The sequence below is a fragment of the Micrasema longulum genome, unplaced genomic scaffold (assembly GCF_059751315.1).
Source record: "Micrasema longulum isolate JH-2025_06_02 unplaced genomic scaffold, ASM5975131v1 h1tg000147l, whole genome shotgun sequence".
In the NCBI taxonomy this organism is placed as follows: domain Eukaryota; kingdom Metazoa; phylum Arthropoda; class Insecta; order Trichoptera; family Brachycentridae; genus Micrasema; species Micrasema longulum.
In genome coordinates, this window is record NW_028277353.1 from 1,444,462 (window position 1) to 1,470,343 (window position 25,882).

The following is a 25,882-nucleotide window of genomic DNA, read 5'->3' on the forward strand; positions in this document are numbered from 1 at the left end:
TTTGATTACGTAAATGTTGTAAATACTTTATTTTTGAATAAAAAAAACAGGTGCGTTGAGGAGATCCTGAAGGGTGGGGATGACGTATTGGCCTTTGTCCATGCATTCTTTTCCCCCCTCCTAAATCTGCATAGAGTTTGTATTTCTTAGGACTTTATAAAATAAAATTCCTCTATGTGCAGCTTACAGAGTTCCCTAGGACTCCATAACAGCTGCTGGTGGATGGAGAGCTTAAAGATCCCCCTAAATGAAGTTTCGTATAAATACATTGTTTATGTTTTTATGCATGTATGTATGTGTATGCGAGTGGGTGTATGTATGTGTGTGTTTATATATGTGTCTGTATATGAATAAGTTTATATTTTATTTGTCTGCGCTTCTCTATTAATGTGTTAACTATTATCATCTATTAGAATGTAATTGCCTAGCTTGGAACGGGGTATGTACCCTTGTTAGCTGGGCACGTTAAATTGTATTTTTATAAAAGGTGTAAATAAATAAATAAAATGCAATATCATAATGGTCCTTTATTCATCTTATCATCTATGTTACAAAATTGATCTAGATATACTACGATTGTAGTGCCTGGGTGCGGATAGGAAAATGATGATTATGATATTATTTAGAGGTAGAAAAATATAAAAAATCGTCTCCCTGTGAATGCGTGACTTAATTATGATTCTTTCGTTACAGAGATGGATTTGGCCCAAAAGCACTGGTACGCCATCGCTACTGTGTTGTTGGTGGCGGGGGCGGCGGGGGTGGCGGTGCCCCTGGCCCTGCGGGTGTCTGCGGGGGCCTCGCTAGAGGAGCGCTTGGAGCTGGCCGCAGCCCTACTGGCCGACTCGCCCCTCGTGGACGGCCACAACGACCTCCCGTGGAATATTAGGAAGTTCTTACACAATAAACTCAAGGATTTTAGGTAAGAAGAGACATTTTTTATTTTGTTTCATTTTATTTTTAATATTTTTACACATATTACGGCTCATAATGCTTTTTATTAAAAAAAAACATTACGAGTAAATATTCAAAAAATAATCATGCGGCCTTCGAGGGTATTTTCTTTGTCATTGACTGTTCTTATTTTCATTTATCATTTTTTATCCCTTTTTTTAAATCTGTAATTCTCAATTTAACTCAGTTTTAGTTTTTTGATTTAAAAAAAAAAAAAAAAACATTTTTATTTTAATAAAAAAAATAAAAAATTTTGGAATTTCTAAATTTTTATAACGATGTAGTCACATTTAGATTATTATAATATATTATTTTACTCAAAAACTGGTATTTATGAATCTAGTGAAGCTGTAAAAATATTTCCTTCCAATTTTAACTGTCAAGCACTTATTTTTATTTCATTTTGCAATACAATTTTTTCGTATAACAAGTATGGACTATTTTATTTTTTGTGCCTATAAATGCCATATTTTGACAATGAAAAAAAGATCCTGATAGTATTTTTTTAAAAAAAATTGACGTTTTCTTTAGGCAAACAAACATAAATAGAAATTCATATTCGAAGTAATTGACAATTTTCTTTTTCATTATTGCAGGACTTTGATATCAATGTAATTTTAATTGATCATTTCCATAAAATACTATAAAACGCAATTTTATATTGATTACAAAAGGGGTTTAAATGATAGTCCTGGAATATGTCAAAGGAAGTGCAAATGTAACTTTTTCCCTTAGGAAAAATCCACCTAATTGTTTAAAAAGCTTTTAGATCGACAGTGAAAAATGTTCATTTGTCATTTATACAAATTCCTATCAAAAAATGTCTTTGCACCTTTTTTTACGATCACGTGAAGTAAAGATGATTATTTTAACGCTACTGCTCTAGTCTTAAATAAGATATAAAAAAAATAAAAAAATTGGATTGGATATTCAACTCAATCTGTTTATAAAAACATATCAATATTTATTTTCCCTTCGTCTTATTTTTTTGTACTCACATTTGAGTCATTCGACAGATTTAATTCATATACACAATGGCTTAATCACCATTTGATAATATTTTAAGTAATTATTAGTTGCTACTTTAAAAATATTTTTCAAAGTGCTTTTTTGTATTCATTTAACGAATGTCACAAAAGATTTGTCAAAATTGCCATACATTGTTGCAGGGAACGTACTAAAGATTTGCAAATCCTTAAAAATATAACTAGAATCTCTCTAAAAAATGTTGCAATTACAAACTTGTTTTCACGCTTAGTAATAAGGCCAATAAAGATAAATCCCGCAGCAGAAAATGTAATTTTATCTTGGTAAACAATAATACCATAATCTTATGATTTATTTCAGATTTAGTGAGGACCTCCGCAATATACCGCCGTGGTCTACAAGTCCCTGGAGTCACACAGATCTGCCACGGCTTAAGAAGGGTCTCGTATCAGCGCAGGTTGGTTTTTAAAAGTAGTTACTATACGATACTTTTTACCCCGATCCACCTTTTATTGGATAATGCATTATGTACTATTATACGTCGGTATATTTTTGACAAATTAATTGTGAAGTTTTGATTGGTATCGATATTATTATCAATTGCAAAAAAAATGCATCGCGGTATTCTATTCGTATCTTAGCTTGTGAAAAAACCCTTTAAATATTTTAAATAGGTTATTATTTAAATAGTTAAAATCTGTATGAAAACCATAAGGCTTAACACCCCAAACAATAACTTTGAAAAACCACAAAACTCCGTGACTAAAAACATGTCGGAATTAATAATTTATATCTTTATTTATGTATTTTGTTTTAAGGAAACAAACAGTCAACAATGATGAAATTACATTATGAGGATAAGGTTGAAAAATAGACAGGCCCCGATTACAATGGGAAGTTGACATTTATCTTCAGTTTTATCTACATTGTAAAATTAAGTTTTCTGTATAAAAAGCAGAATATGCGTACATTTTTTTCTTCTAAACATGTTCAATTATAGGTTTCCGACAAAGAAACTTTAAATGTTCATTAAAATATACTAATTTTCGTCCCCAATATTGGTTTTTCTTTATGGATGGTCGAAGATAACTCTCCATTGTTAACTTCCCATTGTTATCGGAGCCGTGCGAGGTTTCTAAATTATAAGCATACATATTTAATTATGTTACGTTATTTAATGTGTGCGTGCGTAATAATAATATACGCAAGAGAGTGTGTTTCTGTGTATTTGTATAAGAGTAAGTGTTCAATTATGTGTAAGCGTGTGCATCATTGAAAAGCAAGTGGAAGTGTATCTATGAGTCGTTATTTATTAAAAAATAAATTAAGAGGCATGTTAAAAATATCAACAAATGAAAATAAAAGAATTTTAATTTCAAAACAAAAACGATAGAAGAGTGTTGTGTATAATTAGTGCTACAGCTTGGCAGACGGAATAAATATTTTTTTTTTGTTACGCAAAAGAGGGCGTTAAAATAAATTTTGGAGAGAAGTTTAAAGAGTTTTCATTATTATTAAATATTTTATATAAATAGCATAATTCTGATAAAGTGCGTCTATTTTTAAGGGTCAAAAATCTATTTTGTTTAGTAGATTGGCTTCAGGAGCAAAGCGCGTTATTTTTTTAATAATCTAAGTATATTAAAAATTTCCGTTGAACATTTACAATTCTTTCAATATTGTATTGTTTCAGTATTGTGGGCTCCATCTTAGTTGTCCTAGATAAATGAAATTTTCAGAAATATCCTGATAATCACTAATTCGTCCTGATGCCTTCAATAAGGTACTCATACTATAACCAAATTATAATTTCGTAACTGAGTATGAATTCGGTTATTTTAATCGATCCCTTATGCGTATCAATACAAGCAACCGTGACTAATTAATTCATTACCAGTACCACTACATTTAGCCCTGTGTTAAGGGCTGTAATAAAATTATTTTTACATCCAACATCTCACTTAGCCGAGCGCAGCGCCAGCGTAGAACGCGAGCGGGGGGGGGGGGAATCATTAATATTCAGACATTTAACCAGATTATACCGGAATTATAAAAACAAGCTTGGTGTAATTAATCAAGGAACTTTGTGAATTAATAAGGTTGCGGTATAAGACAAAAAGTCTAGTCTAGATTACAGCTTAGTCCAGGCCGAAAATATGGCGTTTATTATCACAACACAATATCGCGAGAACCGCTTGCCTGTGGCGATACATAATTTTAGTAAATTATTTACTTGGGTTTGAAAATGTTACGTGTTATTTCGACATAGATGAAAAATATTTATAATGTTACATGTTATTTCGACATAGATGAAAAATATTTATAATGTTACATGTTATTTCGACATAGATGAAAAATATTTATAATGTTACATGTTATTTCGACATTGATGAAAAATATTTATGAAGAACGGATTACAAAATTCTACGTTTTTACACGGCTTATGACCTGTCATGGGCTAGTTTAAAGGCCACTTTTAATTCTGTGTAACATTCTTATCGTGCTTATGTTTGTAAATCCATATTTATCTTATTTCAGTGCTGTAAGCCAGCGTTTATTTTGTATTTTTAGTCAAACATATTATAATTAATTACCCGCTAAGTCTTGAGTATTTTTCGATTCCATTCATCCATCTAATGATTTTTGTGAAGTAAAATAGCTCAAAAATGAATTGAGGGTACTACTTACAACCCCGGCAAAATTTTAAAAAGGTGAGATATTAATTAAAACTTTTTCAGAATACAATTTTTAACAATAATTTTAACATTGTCAGTAAAAAATACGGCTTAATTTGTAAGATTTGACTTTTATATTATCGGCCTTGTTCCAAACATGGCAACCTCTACTGAGTATTGCAAATTTGGTAATGTATAAAATTAAATTTATTAACTCACTACTGTTTCTTGACATAATCAAGCTTATGTTATCACTTCTAACGCATAAAATATTTATTGATTATAATTAAAAAAATAAGTTTAAAAAAATGTTGAAGTTAAGTAGTTTATAAGTTTTTTTGTGATTTGCTCAAAATAAAGAAATATGGATTTTGCCGGGTTTACAAGTAGTACTCTCAATTGAACTTGGTTATAAAGAAAGCAGCCAGTCCAAAATTTTGAAAAAATGAGATATTGATGTTATCAGGTGCAGGAAGGTCAATTCTGTTCCGCTAAAACAGCCAGACCGCTTTCGTCCAAAAATCTGTATTAATTACCTTCTAAAAATGGTGTCGATCACTAAAAAAGCATTTTTAAATTTGCAGAAAACACCCACATCTCTAGAAAAATCTTATGTTTTTTTAAGTCATTAAAACTGGTCAAATACGTAATAAGATTTTTGTTTGTAATATTAAATAAAACTTATGTATTCATCGTTAATCATTTGTTAAAGTCAAAAACATTCCAACTGTTTTTTAGATTTGATAATTCCCTCATTTCACAAAAGTGCTATTATCTCAGTTTCATTTTTATATGGCTGGCTGCTTTCTGCATAACTACGTTTAATTAAACCTTTCTCTATATCTGTTGTAATATGTCAATCATAATGACTTTCTAGGGGGTAAAATCGGGCCTTTTTAGTATTATTTTTTAATACGCAAAAAAGTGTTATGGAAACAGTATTGTACTTATTTCCGTGCGACGTCGGATGTTCTATAACAACGATGACACGATTTGAAATACGCAAACTTTGAATGAGGAAGTTAAGTAGTTTAGAAAAAAAACTTAATATACTATTAAACGAAGCCAATTAAAAAAAAAGCATTTTTATGTATCGTATTATCAGCGTTATGATTTTTTGACGTTTCGTATTTCTAAAACTACTCCGTCTTAATTTCTTTATCGTTTCTTCCGGGTCAGTTCTGTCGAATGGCTTGTTTACGATAAGTAAACCGGAAATTTTCCACAACTCTTTTATCATTGGTTGATTCATATGGACTAGTGACGTCGTTAAAAGTAGTTCGTTTTTAGATTTTTATTAAAACAATTTTTAATATTTTTTTCGTACATTTTCAAGAAACTTTGCTGTGTAATTTAACTCTCTAATTTTAATCGCGCGTAAGTCAACATTTTTTTGATCCAATTTCCCGTTGTGCTAAAGTTCCTCATTACCTAAAAAAGAAACGTTTCGTGCTCTATAGGAAAAACGGCCCGTATTGCGTTACCGTGCCACGCTTGTACGCAATGTTTGTTAGAAGCATACTTAGCGCCGGGCGAGTGGCGTCACGGTAACGAAACGCCAACTGCTTGCCGTTTTGCACGTGCTCGTTTTTAAACCCGAATATTAAGGCGGCCTCCGTGGTGAAGTGGTCAAAACGCTTGACTCACGCATGGAAGGTTCCGGCTTCAATTCCTGATGAGAACACAAAAAAATTGTTTGATTTTTCTCAAGCCTGTAGCCCAATCATAAATAACTATAGACGTAATAACAATTTCTCACCATGGTTGTTTATCGTATTCGCGATCACAATGCAACATCCGTGAACACCAATTATAAAATGTCAAAATATTTACGTTGCGCGACGTATAATTCTGCTGCGCAATCACATATTTGAATTTCACCGGTGTAAATATGGAAAATATTCCAAAATGCTATATTTATTTATTATATTTATTATTTATCATGATATTTATTGCATTAAGCCGGCGATTGGCAAGCCAAATGTCAAGAAAAGCAGTCGCCATAGTAACTGTAATTTAATTATCGCTTTATTGTATTAGATACTCCTTACTATTTTGAAAAAATATTTTTTTATGGTAAACGCCGATTTTTCGCCAATGAACTGTATTTACACATTATATATATTTACGAGTAAAACAAAAATTAAACTGACATGAGCGTTGATTTGGAGATTACACCCTTGTTGACTTATGACTGCTATAACTTAAGCATGTTCATTATTGTTCATTGTGATCGCTCAAATGCTTAGCATGTTTTTGTGCACGTCGATAGTTATTTAGAGCTACTGGGTGTTTTCCTGTAATTGGGCTTCCTGGCCTGTTGTGGTGCAAAAAAAAAGAAATTTGATTTTCAAATCATTGATTTATTGACAAAGGAGAATTGTAAAATTCAGCTGGAAACATAAATTATTTTTTTAATGTTATTTTAGATTCCATATTTGTTTTAAAACTCTTTTAACCGACGTTTTAAAAGGAATAAAAAGCCTAGTTGTTTAAGTAATGTGTAGATTAACTCAGTAATCAGATGGCAGAAGGGACCATGTATAATTTTAAAAAAATGTTCTGGAGAGCTAAACAAGGCTCAATTTAAAAACTTTAACCGACAAACTAAAATTATTTAAGTGATACTTTTCAAAAATAAATTAACATTCTAAATGATGCTGTTTTATTTTTTCTGTTTATTTACTGAAATATTTATTAAAACTTTTGAAAACTAAAAAACCAAAATAATTGCAGATGGCTTTTGCCATCTGAATACCGAATTAATGCATTTACAGAAGTTATGACCATCACTATAACATTTCATATTATGCATATGCTTATCATCCATATTTAACATATTTTTGATAGAGAAATATCACGATTTATGTTTTATTACAATTTTTATTTTAACATATTACAACAGAGATGAAGAACATTTAAGAGAAGGTAATATAGAAGTCCAGGCATCTACAGGGCTGATGACCTGTCAATGGCTGGTTTAAGTGGCCACTTTACACACTGTGTAACATTCACCATTCTGCCTATATTTGAACATCTATATTCCTTCAATTCTTTCATCTGTTGATGTTTGTGAAGTTAAAGAGCTGAAACCTTTATTTATGCGGGTGAGATTCATCAAATTGAATTATTTCACCTACATACTAGGCAACGCCTGAAAATATTATTTTTTTCAATTTCTATACTTCTTCATGGACCAGGTAATTTATCAAAAATATTTTGAGTTTGTCCAAATTTTTGTAGACAAGGACTGGATTCAACTCCCCGGGGAGCTGTTTATATTAACATATTACAACAGAGATGAAGAACATTTAAGAGAATGTTTTATTTGATAAAAAAGAAAAGAAAATTTATATTTGATAAGGGTCGACGAAATACTGTCGAATAAAAAAAAAACTTACAATATTAGAGTTTGTCCAAATGTTTGTAGACAAAATACTGGATTTCCTCTCCCCGGGAGTCATTAAGATTAACAAATTACAACAGGGATGTAGAAAACCTTAAAAAGGGAATATAAAAGTCTAAGCATGTACAGGGCTTATGACCACCATATATGATTGACGCAACAATGCCTATTGGACGTGAATAAACCAATTAAATAAAAAAACAAATAGTCGAAAATTCTTAAATTGATTCAACCTGCTTCATTATCATCAAAAGTTTAATTGATTTAACGTTTTTTGTTATCTCGATACAAAATGGTTCAAAATTTTTCATAGCGTTTGAATTTTTTTTGGAACAGTATTTAATCAACTTGCATGTCAGTTAAAAATAAATAGTAGTGAAACATAAGTTTCTCGATTCAATTCAAATTGGCAAATAGCCAATGCGGTTTTATCGCTCCATAGACTTTGCGTCTTTTGTCTTCCTCTGATCGCATCACTTGGTCAATAGATTTTGAATAATGTATTTTGGGTACATGCGAAAGGTTTGACTAAATTGGATTCATTTAGTGGTGTCGATAATCATAATAGCCTAACAGGATCAATGCATATACTCGTATACATTTATGCGATGGAGGAACATCCGCTGCCCCAATAGACGTCCAATATAACTCCATTCATCTCAAAACCCATTCATCTGTTTCACTAGTTGACAGTTGGTTGGAGGTTGAAACTCTACTCGAATGCAGGGGTGTCTGAGTTATATGTATTTTTGATATTCCTTTATTTTATTCAGTAAAATAGCGGCCCACGTGATGTAATGGCTAAGACATTAGACTGGCGTACGGAAGATTCAGAGTTCGATTGCCACTGAATGCACAAAAATTAAATGTGATTTTTCTCATGTCTGTGTGTTTTATGCTTTAATTCACAACTGTAATTGGGCAATTTGGCCTGTTGTGGTGCATTAAAAAAATTACTAAAATGCTTAAAACACGTTTTTATTTTACATAGGGTCAAAGCACCAGTGAATGACCGTTTAAGGTTCAGCTTGTAGTGAAATCAACATTAAAGGTATAAATTTCATTATTTAAGCGTACAAAATAAAAGAGAACAATGAAAACACATTAATCTTTCTAAGTACTTTTATTTTTTTAGTGAAATATAAGTAACAATTGTAATTATTATTACTCTAAAATAATAGCAAAATCACCAGTGAATGACCACTACTACCCCAGCAAAAACAATACTCAGATTTAGTTACATCATAACATTTTAAAACACCCTAACACATTAGAATATGGATATATTCGAAGAGTTTCATAAGAAATAGCATCAAATAAAACACGTACCACACCTTTCCTTATATAAACACTATCAATCTCAGAACAATAACGGGAAGATGCACTATTACCTTTTGACAACTCACAGTTCAAAACTGATAGATTTGTTTCTTACCAAAAGATGTGTCCGCCTACTGCTTTTGTCATAGTTTCTAGTGTTAAAAGTTTTTTGACTGGACACATGTAGAAATTCTTATTATATTGTGTTTTATTAACCAATGGTCATCTACTAGGGGTGGTCATTTACTAGTGCTTTGACCCTAATACTTTCTTCTTCTATATGAACACCTTACCGGGCACAACCTGTGTCGAGGATATTAAATAAATTCTTTATTTTATGCTCCTAGTTATAATAGTAGTTTTCTTATATTGATGTGTGTTTTTTTACATTAATATATGTATGTATGTAACTGTATGTAAAAACATTTAATTGGCTTATTACTTATTTATTTTGATTTACATATATAGTAATTGTAGCTGTTGGTTCTGAATTAACACGGATCTTTCTAGTAAACCAGGAAATGAAGATGAATAATTGTGTCATAATGTTTTTGAATATGTTTAATTACATTTTTTAATTTTTTTTAGCCAATAAACAGGCTTATGAAAGCTTTAACAGATTAGCATTATTGATTATATATTATAAAATAACACTTAATCTCAACAGTGTTTAGTCTATTTAAATTTACAAAGGTATAATTATAACATAATCTAGGCGGACATGGCAAGTGTATCATTGCGAGTCAGGAGTGATAACACCGCTTGCTTCTTGAATACTTGCCTTTGCTGTTGGAACACATCGACAGTACCGTTAAATAAGATTGTGTTCATTGTTCTGAGGATCCTTGGCAGAGGGAAAAAGAATCCGATGTTGGTTTTACAATTTCCCACAGCAAAGACAGCGTTGGTAAGTAAGTTACGGTGATATTTTTTTTGTACATTACGGTTAATCTGAGCAAGAATATCATATCCATACAGTTAGATATTAATTTGTGCAAGAATATCAAACCAATCAAATTCCTTCTGAATCTACAAATATATAGTACAATATACACATAAGTATTTACTAATTTTATTTCATTTATTTATCACAAAAGAACAAAATATATTTAAAGGAATACGACTTTTAGTGAGATTGATTCATATCTAGTGTAAGATCATGTCGAAGTGTTTTTAGTACATACACAACCATTGAAATGAAATTATATACGTTTGATAAATTAATACACCCCTTATAGCTTATTTAGGGTAGACATTAGAAAGCTCGTATCAATATGTTCTACTCGTATATAAATCAGTTTAAACTGCAGAGCGTCAGCTGAATTGATATAAGTTATACTTCGAATTCGTGCCTGAATTAGCCAATTTTTCCTTAGGAAAACTTCATAGAAAGGTTATTCTAGTATCCATTCAAGCAACAATTTGAATATTGTAACGCTTGCACAAATTAATGATCTAAGAAAAGCTTCCAATAGAAACGCCATTTGTGCAGAATTCGTGATAAGGATTACTGTTTATAGCAGGGGCGTAGCTTTAGAACGAAGAATTGACCTACATGCAAAAAAATATGTACACAGATAAATAATAAAAAAACGTTAAGTGATTGGAACGAGAAAATGGTTTTTAAATGAACATTTATTGAAAGAGAGGGAAAACATTTTTGTGTAGGTAATATGAACGTCCAGGTCTTAGTAAGGTTTGTAACCTGTCATTGGCTGGTGTAAGTGATCACTAAAACTATCCGACGACAGGTCATGAGCCCTACGTCAAAATAATATATAATTTAATTTAAATTGTGACGTCACGTCGTTTGAGATATTCGAATCGTCAAACAAATCGGATTTACTTTAGAATTTCTGTTGGAATTCTCAATCCAAGTATTATGTTTACTATTGTTTATATATTGTATTATTATATTACGCCTTAAAGTCGATGACGCTTTTTTTCTTCTTTATGACTGAAAAAAGCGCCATATTAATTCGAAATCATCTACATATGTAACCAAACAATTGATATCATAACTTCTCTATCCGCACTCAATGCAATAGTGCGTAGGACGCTGCATTGGCGTAGTGGTATGCGAGTTTGCTAACCATGCTTGAGGTTTTTTGGTTTGATTTCTAACAAGATTGACAAATAACGGCTTTCATTCATTAATGTCCCGATAGTGTCATTTTTTTTTCTTTTTTTGCACCACAACTGGCCAGGGGCCCAATTAGGGTAGTGAATTACATCACAGAACACCCAGGCTTGAGAAAAATCACATTTAATTTTTGTGTTTTCACCGGGACTCGACCCCGGAGCCTTCCGTGTGTGAGTCAAGCGCCTTGACCACTACACCACAGAGGGTGCCTCAATACATGATCTGAATTTAAGTAATCACTAAAATAACCTAGATTTTGTCTCGATGTCTGATGTAAAATAGACCTGATTATTTTTTTGTCCTAGCTGTAGTCGGTGGGAAAATAGATTCCCACGCAGACGCTGGGCGTGAAATAGCGGGGGGCGAAGCCTTAAGGCTTCTATGATACTGTTGAGCGGAGTGGACTGTAATTAAATTTAATGAAAATAAGTGAGAATCTTCGATATGCGATATGCAGTGTCAGTCGGTCACAACTCCATCAAATGAGATGAATTAGGAAAGGATGCCACTAACCTAGTTCTCGTTCTAGATGGACTTGTCGGATCCGACTTGACCCTTGTGGCGGAACTTACATGAAAGCAGGCCCTGATCTCGAGTACAACACTTGTGATTGGTGGAAAGAAAGTTTTATAATGCGGCACATATGTTCAACAAAATAAACGTGTGATGTACGACACGAGGTCTTAATGCGGCGGGTAATCAAAGGATACTGAGGTGGGAAGTGAACATTGGTTGTGGGTAAAAATGATGTAGAAGTTATGACAGTACTTGACCAATGCATACCCACATAATTCGCAACCATTAGTACATAATGTTCGTGTTTTCATTTAATCAGACTTGCATAATAACAAGAGGTTATGTATTTCTTGTTAGTAAACACACTGTTTATTCCGTAAATAAATACATAAATAACAAATAAATGTTTATTTAAAAGTTGATCTTGCAAATCAATATTTCAGTGTCCCTGGACGACACCCCCTAACTTCAAGTAACAGAATATCAAAATACACCGTGTTTGGTGTACCAAAGTTGTGCCGTATGCATCATCGCGTGCGGCTTCGGGTACGATGATAAAATCTAGTGTTTGTCCGTTCAAATAAATATTTAATAAAGTAATTATTGTTCAGGCCTGGATACACCTGCGTCCGGAGAACGGTTCTTAAAATAATAATTGCAACTACTGGTAGCGCCACCCGCAGCCAATATGCTGTGTGATTCCAAGCGAAATCTGACTAAATTTTCCGCCGACAAAAAGAAACCCCTCGATTTCGAAAACATAACGTAGAAAACATGCTTGTGAGTTCAGCCATCCGTCAACATGGCCTAATATCAACCGCGTTCTGTCGCCAACCCTCTATTTAGAGCCGAGATTTATTATTTGTATCTGGGAGGGTATAATAATATTTTCTCAATTTCTATAGAATATTTTCGGTTTTGACTACTGATTTTTAACACGCCTGAAGCTAGGTTATTCCCGTTTTTTCCAACACTTAAAATATGTTATCATACATAACATAAACACCACATTCCACACACATCACTCCATATCCCATACTTCAAAATTACCAACTCACCAACACATCAACACAATTAAAATCATCTGGAAATACCTACTCTCATTAAAGATTGTTATCCTGTTTAGTAATTTGTAATATTCATAATTTAAATAATATGAGGTATGTTGTTAACGTAGTTAATTGTGTGTTAGGTTTATGTATGTATTTAACCAACGCTGTGTGGGCAGAAATAAATGTAAATAATATAAAATACAAAACGAGCCAATAAATATTTTCTTCATCCAAAACCCGGCAATAATTATTTTTTGAAATAGCTATGTTTTAACTCAATGGAACGTTTCCTGTGCTTAGTTAGGACATATAAATCAACGAATAAATACTCCATATTTTCTTTAAAATACTTTCCCCACCTCTATTATAATAGAGATACATGAAATATCATATATTAATTTTTTTAATGTATAAGACAAAGAGACTTTAAATATATCCCAAATTGAGGTGGGTAATGTTAAGATACGGCAATTATTTACAATAAAAATATAGCATTACAGATGAAAGTAGTAGTAAATAAAATCCAAAAGAAAAACAATATGAAGATAGTTACATAAAAAAATATTACAATTTAAAACAAAAAGATTTTATGTACTGAATATTAGTATTATAAGTATGGATCAACGTTATTATATATGCGTATTTGGTGTTTTCAAGATATAATTTAATATAATCATTGTCATTATTTGGTGGTGGAAATAACACTGCATTGGTTTACCAACCTCAGCACATATCGATATTTTTATTGTATGAAGATAAGATGCTGAATTTTACTCTATAATTTACTGAAATATACGATAATGCATAGTGAGTATAATGTTGATTTAATATTGAGTAATAATCATTACTTATAAGATAAATCGTGATTTATCACATTTATCTAAAACTCTGTAAAATAACTAAAAATTACATACAATTTAAAATAAGCTTTTTATTAAAATTTCTTACACTGTGGAAAATTCTGCATTGATTTCCAATTATTTATTCAATCATACTCAATCTCCTTTGGTATTCTCCAGGGAAGTCTACTCGGTCCCCTATATTTCTTATATATATATATATATATATATATATATATATAAATCACATTGATGTTTGCTTTCATTATTGAAAATTTCTTCTTAATGTCGATGATATGAAAATATACGCTAAAGTTGAATCTCGAGAAGATTGCCTCATGATTCAAGACGATCTTAATCGTCTTACTGACTATTGTATTAAAAATGAACTGTTTTTGAATATTAATAAATGTGTCTGTGTTACATTCACAAGGAAAATAAAAATTATTCATTTTGATTACTAACTAAACATTAATTTACTCATAAGAATGCACGAAATTAAAGATCTTGGGATTGTTTTAGACTCGAAACTACTTTTTGAATCGCATATCAATAAAATTACCTCCAAAGCATTGAGCATGTTAGGTTTCATATTTTGAATGAGTAGACAATCCATTTGATAATCTTTGATACTTTGATAATCCAGAAGCCCTAATTTCATTATTTTAAACGTTTGTCAGAAGCCATTTGGAATACGCATCTCAGATATGAAATCCTCGGTATGCAATATATATAAGAAGAATAGAAAATATTCAAAACAAATTTACAAAGTACCTAAAATACAAAACCGGTATTTTTTATGTATCAACTCTCACTGCCTCTACCTACGATGGAATCACTTTCCTACAATATCGCAGAGTGTGTGCGGGCCAACTACTGCTTCAAAAAATTATGACAGGAATAGTTGACTTTACAGAAGTTTTAAATTTAATAACAGTATATGTGCCAGCCAAGATTTGTAGACGGTACCACCTGTTTCATGTATTAATAAGTAAAACATCGTATGTTAAAAATGATTTTTTTCGTAGAACTTTTTCAGTGGACAATACAAAATTTAAAGATATGGATTACACAAACATTACTCTGTCAGATTTAAAATTTACACCTAAAATGCATTATGTAACTTGGTAGACAATATAAAAATAAATATGTACATCTCCCTTCCCCTCCTTATCCTATCTTCAAGCATCCTTGTCCTAATCCCGCTCAATTTACAATAACTTACTGTTTTTAAAAAAATAAAAATCTTTGACCATTGAAAAATACTTACGAGTACATGAAAATATCATTTTTACATGTATTTATTTAATATGTAATATATTGTTTTTGCTAACTTTGTATACTTTTTGGAAATATGTTATTAGTTTTGAGTTTATACACTAAATCTGTTTGTTTACTATAAATAGTAGAACTGTTGATTTCCCAAATAAAATAAAATAAAATAAAAATAAAATATGGATTATCAGCGCATTCCCGCTTTAGGCTGTAGTCTAGTAAAAAGAACAGAAATCATACGATTTTGCCATTTTAAATCGCCGTTCCTTCAATATTGCGCCATTAACAAATTAACAATGGATATAGTATAAACCATAGAATTATAATATCCCAGAAGTCGCGTAGAACCAAGTTTGTATGCATCGTAATGTGTCCAAAAGTCCCCCTTTTACTCGATATCCCGTCTGCGCGCATGCGTGAAGTGACCCCGTAATGTTGCCATACCGTGATAACCGGAAAGTGATTTCCTAAATAAAATAAAATAAAAAATACTTGATTGATGTAATATTTAAATAAAATAGTCAATTATCGGGGTCACCAGTTGTGTTGGTCACCAATTTTTGACTCGACTATTATATCAGTAGGTAAACCGGGGGGGTGTATACGCTACGTAGAAAGGTTTTTATTCCTGCCTGCACGCAAAACTGTGGTGTAGGAAGTCGTCTGAAGTCTTATCTAAAATCTCACGCGTAAGCCGTACTTTGCTCTTTAAAAGGTTGCTTCAAACTAAATAAATAAAAGGAAGCCGATACTTACATGAGTTGTGAACACAATTTTCAAAGTAAAAATATAAAACAATGAAATGAACGAGATATGCCATAGAATATTAAATTAATAAAATTGAACGCTGAAGTTAAAATTATTTTAATATTTTCTACTACGCGGTTAACAATAATTTCGGAAGACGTAGATCTTGGATCTTGGCAGTAGGTTGCGGGCTGCAGAGGTAGAGAAAGAAACGTGATCAGTTCTCCGGTGCTTATTTTTTTATTTTTTTTATTATTTATTTGAATAACCAACAGCTATATTTATCTCATATATAAATCAAAACAAATTACAAATAAGCCAAATACAGGTTTTCACAAGTAGCATCACAGTAAGTTAAAAAATATTCTCGAACATAAAATGAACAATAATCTAATGTAAATCAAAGAGAAAAGAAAAAAACTATACAAATTATTTCGAAAGAAGATGCCGCACGTCATTATGATTATTCGCAAATAAATCTATATTCAATAATTTTGTTAGTACATTAAAATGATTAAAAGTTCGCCATAAATATGAATTTTGCCTATAATTATATAAAACAAGAGGAATATAAAGAAGAAGGTTATTCCTTAGTACTTTGGAAGGAACATTAAAATAAAGTTTACATAGTAGTTCAAGGCAGTCAATTGAACCAGAGGCAGTTTTTAATAGACAAATTATATCAGTTATTTCACGACGTTTTTACAGAGGTAATAAGTGATGTTCTTTACATATTTGAAACACATGTACTTAACGAATTTCTTTTGAATATTTTCAATACTTGATATCTGCACATTATTAACGAGATTCCATATTTGTGATGCATATTCCAGGTTGCTTCGCACCAATGTACAGTAAAGGATTTTGAGTATCTTTGCCATGGTGAACGACGTAGAGCTACGCATAATAAAGCCAAGCGCACGCGATGACTTTTTTATGATGCTGTCAACATGGGCGTCGAAAAGTAATTTACTATCACGGAAGACACCTAGATCCTACACATAAAAAGCGTTGGAGGTTTTGACCCTTAAGCACATAGTTAATAGGTAAAAATTTTTTTTTGCGCCTAAATGTAATAATGTTGCCAACCTGTCGTGTTTGTTGTTTATGCGCGACGGTTAGCGGTAACTACTTCTGAGGCACCACATTAATATATTTTTATAATTATTATTTTCTCGTCACATTAACTACGGCAAAAAAATAATTTGATGATTTAAATACCCAATTCTTATCAGTATCTCAAGAAATTATGGAATAAAAAAACATTTTGCAAAATAATCACTTTTGATACAAGATTTCTGAAGTACCTATTGATGTAAAATTGGTATTGTAGAAATTCCATTTACATAATGAATATTATATACATTTTGTGTGTAAACTTTATGTTAGGAGATATCCACTTTTTATGAACTTAAAGATGGTTTCTGTGATGAGGTTGAAATTGCTTAAAAGAAAAAGGGAAACAGCATTTTTACAACTATTCGGGGACCGTATTTTCTCAAAATGAAACATCTCAAAATAAAGTAGAAATATCTTGTTAAGAGCCTTGCTCAAAACCTCTAAAATTTCTTTAATAGAAGGTAGCGTTAGTATGATTTAAATCAAGATGCCTTAATACAGCTTTGTTCGAAATAGGGGTGAATAATGACGTTCTGTTTTATCCTCAACGTTTCCACTAGACTATATCAGCACTTTATTGTATAAATTTGTAACTGACTATAGTCACATGCAGCCTGGTTTTATCACTATAAGCTGGAAGGAGAGTCATGTGCCTGACCATCGCACGAATCGCAAGACCGACCAAAAGAGAGCGCTGTCAAAATATTATACAAAAAATAACCCAAAACAATTTTTTTCTGTTTTTCTTTATAAAGGCATTTAAAAATCGAATTGCAAGAGATAATAAATTATTTTTATAATGAACGTAATTATTTTTATTAATAACTCCATTATCCATAAGAACAATTAGTAAGTACTTACAATATAAAATTACTATTAAGAAATGTATAGTGAAGGTAGGTTGCACACGAATCGATGAGTGGATCAAGCCGAATAGGTCAGGTCTACTCCAATTTTATTTCCATTTTCTAATAGTGAGTTATTTACAACTCGCTGAAAATGGGCCAAAAATTGAATATTTGGGTAAATCATAAGAACGCAAGTATTTCTTTATATTAAAAAAAAATTAAATCTTCATTGTTTATCATTTAATAATTATCTTTACACATATAATTCTTCTGTCACTGGAACTCCTTCTAAACGGTTCAACCGATTTACGTGCAGTTTTCAGCGAAATGTAGATCTTTGTAGATTGATTATTCAATAGAATCTGTAAAAAAAAAGTTAGAATCATAAATATTTTTTTCATCGACCTACCAGGGTTGCATTCTACGATAACGCATATACGAAAAAATGGAAGGATGTTGCTTTTTGTGATTAAAAAAAGTTTGTTATTGAATGTTTATAAAGAACATTAACCTTTTGTAGATCTCAATTAGATTTTTTCCTTACATTCCTTATAATTTCTTCCCATTTTTTCTTTTTACTGGATTTTTGGTAATACTAGAATAATAATAACTGACGTTCCATACATTTTTGAAAATCGCATTCATGAATCAAGTCCACCCCTGTTGGTGAGGAGAGACAAATTTGACACTTAAAAAAAGAATTCTTTAGATGAAAATGAATTATTTTATATTTTGGAATTCAACCATAAACAAGTACCTAGATACCCACTTATCAATGAAAAGTCTTATTCCAAGATAATAACAGCAAGCCAACATTTGGACAGGACAACGTCTGTCGGGTCCACTAGTCATATATATATAATTGTAAATACATGTAATTAACTAATATCAAATTGGGATAAACGGATTTAATCCCAAAACGTATGTTCCTTTTTTAAATTGCTAAAACATAAAAAAAATTATGTCTTCATCTATTTTCGCTGTGCATTGTGCGTTCGTGATTAATTAATCCAAAACAGTGAATCGATAATCGCTGAAAAGAGATTTTTAAAACCATTCGGTTGAAATGCCATTTCGGGCTAAAAATACAGACATCAATTTCCAAACTGACCGCACGAGTTCACCAAAATAAAACTTCCTAAAGAAAAAAAAAAACCAGATCCCAAATAAATGTTTGCTAAATTGTCGGAAATACGGAAGTTCAATGTTTAAAAAAATGTTTATTCATGTACTTGTACAATTGGCGTCAAAAATAACATGTGACTTCACTCTTTTATTGTAGCTGTCTGAGGATTTTCTCTGCCATGGTCAAAGAAATATTTATGATCTGTGAATTATGATGTTACCTTTTTGAATATTTAATCCTTTCCGTCCGGATGTTTTTATCACTGATATCCCTAAGTATGTCCAATTTTTTTCTACTTTTGTTTATAGTCGGCATTACACAGAAAAGTACATTTTTTGGTTTGACAGCTTGGCCTTCTGGCTTTTTGTTTTAGCGTAAATTCCTGTAGTCCTTTTGAATTATATTTGAAACCATTAAATATTAAAAATATATTTCCTTATGATTTCGATTGAATAAACATATATTTTAAGAACACTATTTTAATAACACATGCATCGTGAATTTTATTCAATTATTGTTGGTTTAAGACCCAGTGTTTGTAAGAAAAATTTAATGGGGTAAGTGAATATAAACATAGAAAAAATTATGTTTTACCTTGAAAACTACATTAAAATTTTGGCTAGTCAGGGTGTGGTTTCTTGTGGCTAGTTCTGTGTCGTAATGTTTTATGTGTGTTTGTCTCTGAAAACAGCTGTGACTAAAAACTATTCGTTGAAACAATTCAGTAATCATTCAGACTGGTTATCAGTGAATAAAAATTATGGACAGATCAAATAATGGACTAAATTATAATTCGTTTGAGATTATTTAACAGCAGGAAAAATACAGCAAGTTAGTTTAAAATGGCTTTTCACCTGTAAGCGCCAAGTTCTTTCCAGGTATTATTCAAAAATACTTAAGTATTACTAAGACGAATTTACTATGTGAAATAATCTTTTGGAGCAGAAATATTAAAATTCCCAATGGTATTAAGAGAGATATACCTATCTGAATTCAGTTATTCAGATCTAGCGGGTTTTACAGACGGAGGACAGAAAAGTATGCAATTAACCAATTTCTAGATCTATTGATCTATACAAAGGGTAAAATGGTGTGCAATTAATCAGTTCCTAGCGGTTAGAAGGAAAAAATAGTTTCAATGTGTTCATCTGTTCGGGGTCCAAGTAGTGAAGCTAGACCTGATCTCCTGGGGTGGTCAGCTCCAAAAGGCGCCAGGTGTGCTCAAACCAGCAGGGTATCCGATCTTCATGGGGCGGATTCTTCACAGTCGGGTAGCGTGGCAGGTTCGGGCCAGGATGAGCCGGGGTTTGTGACTTGAAAACCGACAGCACTTACAGAGTGGGCAGGAGCCAAGAGAGAGAGATAAGTAGAGCATGAATTCATACCAGATCAAAAGCGACTCTAGGCCAAAAGGTGTGGGCCTTCCAGTGATAAAAAACAAGCTACCAGGGAAGGTTGAATGCAAGATGAAGTGTCGCCATGTAGTAGTCCACCGAGTCAATAACATAGTTGTAGGGTTAAAGCGCACTGAAAAATTTACATATGGTAGCTTCAAGACAATTGTGCCCACAAAGAAAAAATAGCGATTCTGCTTACAAGAAAAAAGGTGCCGTGATACGTTTTATCGAGATTGCGGCGTAAACGGAATGGCCTCGTCTCCGCACGGTGTAATCATATGTGTACGGTTTCCGCAAACGAAAACAGGGACACACAACTCCGAAAATTCAGGGGAGCTCAACCCGTTTTTTTAACAACATAATTTCAAGAATTACTTTTTGACATGTTCATTAAAAATGAGCGTTAAAAATTTTGTTAAGTATAAACGATAAAAATATATTTTAAGTACCCAAAAAGTTCAAATAATTCCCTTATTATATTCAGAATACAATATGTTTTTTTTTATATACAAAGAAGTTTATTCAGGTCTGAAAGTTTTTAAATGTATTTAACGTTTAAAAAAAGTTCGTACGTTTTAGATAAGATAATAGAGGTACAAATGATACAGTCAAAATAATGTGGCGAGCAAACAATTATTGTTCAATGTTTCCATAGTTTAATTATATTCCAAAAATAATTTTAAAACACATATTCGGCCGGCGCTTAACTACTTCATTGTAATCATTTTCTTTGCGTGATTTGTCAAGGATAAAGTGATATCGCTTAGTTTTTTAAATAAAACAAACAGAAAATTTTACTTTCTCACCTTAAGAAGAGAGCAGATTTTTTAAACTTTTACCAAACTTTGATTGTTGAAGCCACCTCTGAGATCAAACTGAAATTTTGTGTTGGTATCTAAGCCCTTTGGATCAAAAGTAAAAAAACTTTTTTGTATTTGAACCAGATATAATTTCATTTTAACACATATTTAGGTAAAACATATTTTTCTTCATTTCAAAATTAGTTTATTAATTTTAATTTGAATAATTGTGACCGAAGTTTTGTAACAAATATGGATGATACATGTTTCTTCTTCTTATACCATATAGAGTGTCCCTGACGTTGGCAATCATTTCTAAAAAGTCCTCTCTGTCTACTCGGAACAACTCTCCCACACATCTCGTTCCGGTCCAGTCTCTTATGTTGCTCAGCCAAGACATTTGCCTTCTGCTAGGTCCACGTTATATCTCAATCTTGCCCATTAGTATAAGTTGAAGGGTTTTACATTTGTCTCCGAGCAGGCAGCAGAGATGTGACCCAGATAAGAGGTCTTACGGAGCTTTATAAATTTTAACAGTTATCTGATGTAATTAGTTCTTCTCAGGACCTCTATATTGCTGACAAAATCTGTCTACGGTATGCGAAGCATTCTTCTACAAAGCCACACCTCGAATGCCTCCAACCGTTTCATAGCGCGCGCTTTCAATGTCTAAGTTTCTGAGCCATACGATATTTATATTTTAACATTCCTAACATTTAAAATAAAACCTTAATGGCACCATAAATTAAAGCACAAATAGAAAATGGGGGTGGCTTATATAGGCTGTCGGATGGCAGATTTAAAAAAAAAAAAATACAGAAAGTTGTTTTAAAAAGTACATAGATCGGGATTTTATTTTTTAATGACGATATTTTCTAAACGCTAAACTTTAAGATGCGAGCACTTTTCTAATGTTTTACGCATATTTTAAAACCGCTTTGTCAGAGACTGCTCGAAATCGTCGCGACCTCAGTTTACATTATATATTGTGGTTTGGTCGTAGTGGGAAAGTGGTTTTGATAAACAATGTATTTGAGGTAGTTCCACTAAAAAAAGTCATATTGACTCAGATTAGACGGTTGTGCGGGCCAGGAGATGTCACTAAGCCGAGGGATCCTTTTTTCTAAGAAAAAAATGTTTTACAGCAACCATAGACGCAAACGCAATGTAGACAGTAGAGTTACCTTGTTGAAATAAGCTGTTTCTATTGAATGAAATACTATTGCAAATTTGCTTGAGATCAAAAATGTTGATCATCTCACAATATCTCACAAAATTTACCGTCACCGCTGGGCCACGAAAATATTCATCTGAAATAGCGCACCGAGAAGTTACCTTCTGGCTATACAATATTTGCGTCGGATTGTTTGAATACCATAAGTGGGAATTTGCATAACTTTCAAGATAAAAATAAGCTTCATCACGGTAATAGATATTACTCAGTCATGTTTCCGTAGAAAAAAAACTAAACATCCTTTAGGCATAAGTTAATTTTGTTTGATAGTCATTATTGTTCAATTTTTGGACTAGACAAATTTTATATGGATAAAACTTGAGTTTTTTCTTCATCATACCATGCAAAATTGATTTCGAGATTCCAAGTGACATCTGTGGGTTTTCAAACCATAAAGTGCTCACACGTAGGATGTTTTCATCGGTAGGAACAGATGGAGCTGAACCTTAGCAAAGTCTGTTGATAGCTGCTTTTGAAGCTATAAACCTGGTTACTACATTTCTAATCAACTTCATCGAAGGCACTTTACTTATTCAGCGAATAACGATAACAGAACTTAAGCCTAACTGCCGAAACCGAAAAATAGCTTGTCAAGTACCCCTCAATACCGAACGCATGCGTCTCTTCCGGCCAACAACCCACAGGAAATAAAAATCCGCAGTACCTCCTGCAACTTCAACGCCTTTCTCTACTCTTACCACTTACATATAAAGTTATTTTAATTTAAAATATAAAATTTCCACCGGATTTTCTTGACTAAATATGAATAAAAACATACACTCATAACCTATATCTTTAGTTTAAATTCGCTTATTTCCCATTTGAAAAAAATCAGTTAAAAACTAATAAATGTATTTATTACTTAGCATAAAGAATTTAAAATTAAAGTTTAGATAAATATATCATGTTAAGTGGATCAGTTCCTTAGGCCGTGTAAAATAGTCGATTTAAATAGTAGTAGATATAGTACACAAGTATTAGAGATAAATTTGGTTGCATTTTCAAGCGCTTGTTTTCGGCTTTGAAATCTCTCTGGCCTCACAGCGATAATGAAAATGTGATTTGCATAACTGAAGTGGTTCAGATCAGACCTAAATGCATAATAAATTCCCCCTTTACTATCACAACCTCTCCCTTCTTTACATTTTGAGCACAGTCTTGATTAACTTAGGGAGATGTTGTCAACCTTGAAGAAATCCTTTGAAAACAAAATCTCACATTTTGGAAAAGGGTGAAAATTGGGCACGGGATATTTAATTTCCGGGGATTGAAAAACCTCTTACCAAGGTAATTAATTAATTTTGATAGGGATTGAATTTATTTGATCATGTAAGAGATTGATTACTTCTGCAAGTAAATATTTTGAAAGACACTGATTTGAATATTTATCCCATATTTTCAATTTTGTTATTACCATGAAAATGGGATCACAGTAAAACACCATTAATTTTTATTTTAATAAATTTAAATTCGAACGTGAGTTGTTTTAGAAATACGACTAGTAAGTTTAAAAATAAAATTATCGTTGTCTTTCAAAAGTTTTTTTTTCTCTCTAATTCTTCTTGCACAATAATCTATTTAAATAATTAGAAATAAATAACAAAACTGATAAAGAAAATTCTCTAAGAATGACAGTCCACTCCGGAACATGAACCTGTTTTTTTTTTATCGTTGTGTGTTTGTTTTGAAAAACCTTTGGGCTAAACAGAAAATTACATCATTTGTTATGTTATTAATACATAATTAGTTTGAACACTGTGATTTTTGTATTTTGATTTTTTATCGCTATACAACACTAAATATTAATCATTTAAATCATAGATTTATTTACATCTATTTGAGAGGCTTAAAAAACATTTGAATATTATGAAATATTCACTCATTTAAGTTGTTTTCAAAAACGTATTTAGGTACACGTGGTTAAATGTTTTTTTTATTAAAGCAAATAAAAAGTTGGTTACCACTGACGTTTGTCATTTACTTTCCTCATGAAATGACACATTTTAAACGAATAAATTATCTTTGGTTTTTTTTTCTGCCTTACCGTTTCACCAATTTATAAATTGAATTTTTGAGAGGAAACCATAAATTTAAAAAAGAGTAGGTCAACTTTATAATTTGATAAAAATGAAGCTGAAAATAAGCTGCCTTTAATTTTTTTTAGGAATGTTTTATGGGAAAATTTAAATTTTTGTAGCAGAAAAACACGACTACCCTTTTATCTATCGAAAGTTTACAGATAAAAAGTTGGAAATATGTTTAACGGCCGAAGTTGTATCCTCTTATAAAATTTTCTCTAGGATTAAAGTGAAAAATGAGAGCGTTTATACCCAAGAAAAAGATTGAAGATTTGAATAAAATGAATACACAGTAACCACTGTATTCTCAATATTTATATTTTATGCCATATTTAAAAATCCGACGTTTGTGTGATATCTTTTACGTTTGAAATCCGCCCGTTCCTGTGATATAACCAGCGCGGCGCGGCGTGGCGTTGCAAATTGCACTTAATTAATTAATATCTCGGCAACCGTTATGAATATTAGACAGACCTTTAAGTAAAATTAACACATAAGTAAAAAAGTCACTTATTTAAGTATGTATGAAAATTTTGAATAAAACATTTATTCACAAACAAAATATAAATACAAAACATTCACTTGAGAGACAAATTAGATCACTAAGCAAGACACACATGTAATTTTAACTAGGGGAAAAGAGACAGTCAATTTATTAATTTATTTATTTATTCATTCAAAATCACACTAGTTTTAATACTTATGAAATTATTAAGGCTTTTTAGGCTATGCCCGTGTCAAGCCACAATACATAACAATAAAAATACAGAGTAAAATTAATTAGATCAAATTATAATGATATAGAATAACAATCTAGAAAAAAGGTAAATGTAATAAATAATCAATGTCCAAAGAATACAATGCAAAAAAGATAATCAGAAATAATTTTTAAAAATATAAATCATACAAATTAAGAATCACACATAATCAAATATACAAAATAGTGGTATCATTAAAATCAACAAAAAAATAGTAAAATATAGAAGTATAAAAAAAAAACAAAATAAGAGTATCATTTAAACCAACAGAAAAAGAATATATATTTGAAAAGCATAATTGATGATAATTGAGATATGTCTTCTAGAAACCCGCTCAATACTATAGTAAGAAATATAAGAAATAGCAGCAATAAATCATATGCAAAATAATGATGGTACGTACTAAATTAAATTATGCAAAAATACATAATGAAAAAAACACAAAAATTATCAATATATATAAAAAGCAAATAAAAGTAAAAATATGGAAGTAAAGCAGATTTGTAAATTTTTGCTAATCTTGAACTTTAAAAAAAATTGACAACCTCGTCCCTATCAATGTGCATCAAACAATATCACGCAATTGTTTCCTAACCTCAGGTTTTCCA

The 25,882-nt window shown here is 31.4% G+C and overlaps 1 protein-coding gene across 2 annotated transcripts in view; it reads left to right on the forward strand.

Moving 5' to 3' along the window:
* The window catches only part of LOC148284150 (dipeptidase 1-like), a 275,985-nt gene that overhangs the window by 53,876 nt on the left and 196,227 nt on the right, over nt 1-25,882 (forward strand). For both annotated transcript variants that reach the window (XM_088242587.1, XM_088242588.1), the window contains 2 exons: nt 694-922; nt 2,302-2,398. In XM_088242587.1, coding sequence (XP_088098713.1) covers nt 694-922; nt 2,302-2,398 — 326 coding nt within the window. The remainder of the gene's footprint in view (nt 1-693; nt 923-2,301; nt 2,399-25,882) is intronic.